General features: G+C 54.7%; 1 protein-coding gene across 1 annotated transcript; it reads left to right on the top strand.

The window, feature by feature from the left end:
• Window positions 1-751: 751 nt before the first annotated feature.
• On the top strand, window positions 752-2,562 carry H310_11112 (hypothetical protein). The gene has a single exon (XM_008877667.1). It carries the CDS (start codon window positions 1,016-1,018, stop codon window positions 2,402-2,404), a length of 1,389 nt encoding a protein of 462 aa, XP_008875889.1. The 5' UTR covers window positions 752-1,015; the 3' UTR covers window positions 2,405-2,562.
• The last annotated feature ends 830 nt before the right edge of the window (window positions 2,563-3,392 follow it).

Below are 3,392 nucleotides of genomic sequence, written 5' to 3' on the forward strand. Positions count from 1 at the left end.
ACAACTCTATCCACAACCACCCTTGCGCTGGGTGATGCTGACTCGCATGTCACGATTCTCTTTCCAGCGAGCAAAACTTGGACAACTCTCGCCAACCACCAACTGATGCACCCAGTTGAATGTCGCACGAGCATTTTCATTGCATCGAACCGACGAGTTTACGTATTGACGACATCTTTATTTAAACGAGGTCAAACGTTGGTCAAATTATTGCATCACTCACCATGGCACGCGGTGCGTTATTTTGAACGCTGTTGAACTTCACCCAACTTGTATCACGCCCATGTTTCACCGATGGATGAGCTGGGGTGATAGCTTGGACATGGATTCGAGCCTGGCTCGGCGACCAAAGTAAGGCTGCAAAGGATTGTTGGGATGAGCAAGGAGGTAGGGATGGCCGGAGGCGGTAGATCGTGCTGCGGGTCAGGACGGCATTGCACTTGGGATAAGCACGACACCTCCGTGCATGGCCCGCCACTACCGAGGGCTTGGCCGCTCCGGACAATTGCTGCGGCCCGGTATCCGCTCCCTTTCGAATTGCCCAACATAGGCTTCAAGTGGGATGGGTAGCAGCGGCGGGCTTACACGATGGCGCATGAAACGCTGGAGGTTGTTTGTGGTGTAGTACTGATTGACCAGCTGCCAGCTGTGGTTCTCGCGTCGAGGACAAGCTGTTAATGAATGGTTACAGCTGTCTGGTGTTATGGAGTGGATTCTATGCACTTGAAAGTGGGTGCGCATTGCATTTCCACCGAGCCCTTCCAAGGGGCCGATCGACTCTGGTCGACTCCGACCTTGACGATGCACTGCGCCCTGGGCGCCGTGGGTGCCTCTGATACATCTCGTTGACTTTACTGCTTACCAGATGGAATGACGTGGATCAGTTGACCAGTTGTGATATCCTGCGTACCGAGCCCTCGACCGCGACCAGGTTTGCGTCGCCTCCTCCAAAACGCACGATCCAGCCCCTCATCCGTCCTCCGCCTCATTCCTCTTTTGGCTACCTTCTACCAACATGGTCCGCATTGCCTCCATCGCATCCCTCGCCGCGTCGGCCACCGCGACCATTTCCCAGCGTACCCTTCGCGCACTCGAAACGCAAAAGGCCATCGATATCTTGGTCACCTACAAGGCCGGCCCTGGCCTCACCAAGCTCAATACCGAGTCGTTGTCGCGTGAAGCCCGCGCCCAAGAAGTGTTCAACATCTTGACGACTGAAAACTTCGCCATCACCGCGTCCGCCGTGGAAGTCGCCAAAGCTGCCGGAGTGAAGTACACGCAGTACTGGATCGACTCCGTTGTCGCGATTGAAGGTGCCAACGCGGAGCTCGTCGCCAAGTTGGATGCCCTTCCCAACGTCGTCAGAGTCGCCCAAGTGGAAGTGTACGAGTTGCCGGCCTTCCTCGAATCCAACCTCGTCGCGGCCAACTCCACCAACGAATGGGGTGTTGAGATGATCAGCGCCCCAGTTGCCTGGGCCCGCGGCAACAAGGGCAAGGGCATCGTCGTGGCCAATATCGACACCGGTGTGCGCGGCACGCATGAAGCGCTCAAGGGCAACTTCCGCGCTCAGAATGGCTGGTACGAACCCTCCACGAAGTCCCCTGCCCCCAACGATCGACACGGCCACGGTACCCACACCATGGGAACGATTGCCGGTGCCAACGGCATCGGTGTAGCCCCAGAAGCCCAATGGATTGCGTGTGTCGGGTGCCCGGCCGGGTCATGTCCCCAAACCGATTTATTGGCATGCGCCCAATTCATCCTATGCCCAACCGACACGAACGGCCAGAACCCCAACTGCAAGATGGCCCCTAGTGTCGTTAACAACTCGTGGGGCTCGTCTCAAAGCGGCAGCACGTGGTATGAAGCATCGATCCTTGCCTGGCGCAAGGCCGGCATCGTTCCCGTGTTTTCGAACGGGAACTCCGGCCCCAGCTGCGGCACCGTAGGCTCCCCTGGTGACTCCCCCTCGGTCATTGCTGTCGGTGCTACTGATATGACTGATGCATTGGCCAGCTTCAGCTCGAAAGGTCCTGAGCCCCTACAAAAGCGCATCAAGCCTGATGTGTCGGCCCCCGGTAAGGGCATTCGCTCCGCTGGTTATGCCGGCGATAGCTCGTACGTCTCGATGTCTGGTACGTCTATGGCCGCCCCCCACACCACCGGCACCGTCGCGTTGATGTTAAATGCCAACCCCGGTGCCACCTATGAAACCGTGTACAAGTTGATCACCGGTTCGGTCGATACGGCCACGTTGAAGCCATCCACTGCCAACTGCGGTGGTGTGGACAACTCCAAGTACCCCAACAACGACTTCGGGTTCGGCCGTATTAACGCCAACAAGGCGTCCGCCTCGGGTTCGTCCACCCCCGCTCCTACCTCCGCCAATCCCGCGTGCTAAGTGCCGAGAAGTGCGTCGGGTGTTTGTTCGCCAAAATTGGTTTGGGAGCCTGTGTCGATGTTAATACGAATGAATTGATGGAACCCAACAACTGTGTGGGAATCTGCGTTGGGCAGCCATGTACCAAGCATCGAAGGATGCTAGCATTGATGGCTCCCTCCCAAAGTTTGACTTGGGCACATTCTTTACATTCTTATAACGTTTAGGCCGTTCAAGAAGAGGGGCAGGACGAGCCTCTTGCAGCTGAGCCACACGGTATAGTGAATGAGGTGGGCATGGCTGCGTACACAAACAAGAGTCTGTCCAGTGTTGAATTTGATGCGACAGCGCGCGTTCACTGAGCCGCGCTCAACTTTTCAAATCGTGGATGCGACTTGGGTGACGGCGGGCGCTGGGTATACTAGATAATTTGCGTTTTGATATAGCAGTAACACTTCGAGAGGGCGATTGTAGGAACTCTACTCCGTTGGAAAAACACGCAAAACTGTTACCCTTACAGTGAGCGACGGAAAAATGTCCCCAGTGGTATTAGAAACATATCAAGAAATTTGTATGGGGAATACATTACCTCCGACGAGAATTGACGGTATCTTTATTCACAGTAGTCGACGGCACCGAGGGGACAAAAGTGCTTTTCTTTTGAGCCACATGACCATTTTTCCTGAAATTTTGCGAGTGAACCGGACTCATTAGACAGATTTCGCAATTAGAATCCACACGAATTCCACTGCAAGAATTTACAAAAAGTCTCACAGGATATTTCCTGTGGTGAAGTGATTTCGCTACAGGAAAATTGTCAGTCGCCAGGCAATGACGAACAACGAAGCGCTCTTGTTGCCACTTGCGGCTCTTCTATTGACATGTATGGTTCAGACGTCCCGTGCAATCACTATCCCAAGTACTCGATTTGACTTTGCCGCTCAGACGGATGCAGACTGCCTCTTTAAATTTCGCTTCAGCAAGTGGGAGATCGTCGAGCTCGTTAAAC

This window comes from Aphanomyces invadans (genome assembly GCF_000520115.1).
Source record: "Aphanomyces invadans strain NJM9701 unplaced genomic scaffold supercont1.29, whole genome shotgun sequence".
NCBI classification, from domain to species: domain Eukaryota; phylum Oomycota; class Saprolegniomycetes; order Saprolegniales; family Verrucalvaceae; genus Aphanomyces; species Aphanomyces invadans.

What these genes read in the sequence shown, in the direction of transcription:
- H310_11112 (XM_008877667.1), top strand. Translation starts at nt 1,016, where the DNA reads ATGGTCCGCATTGCCTCCATCGCATCCCTCGCCGCGTCGGCCACCGCG.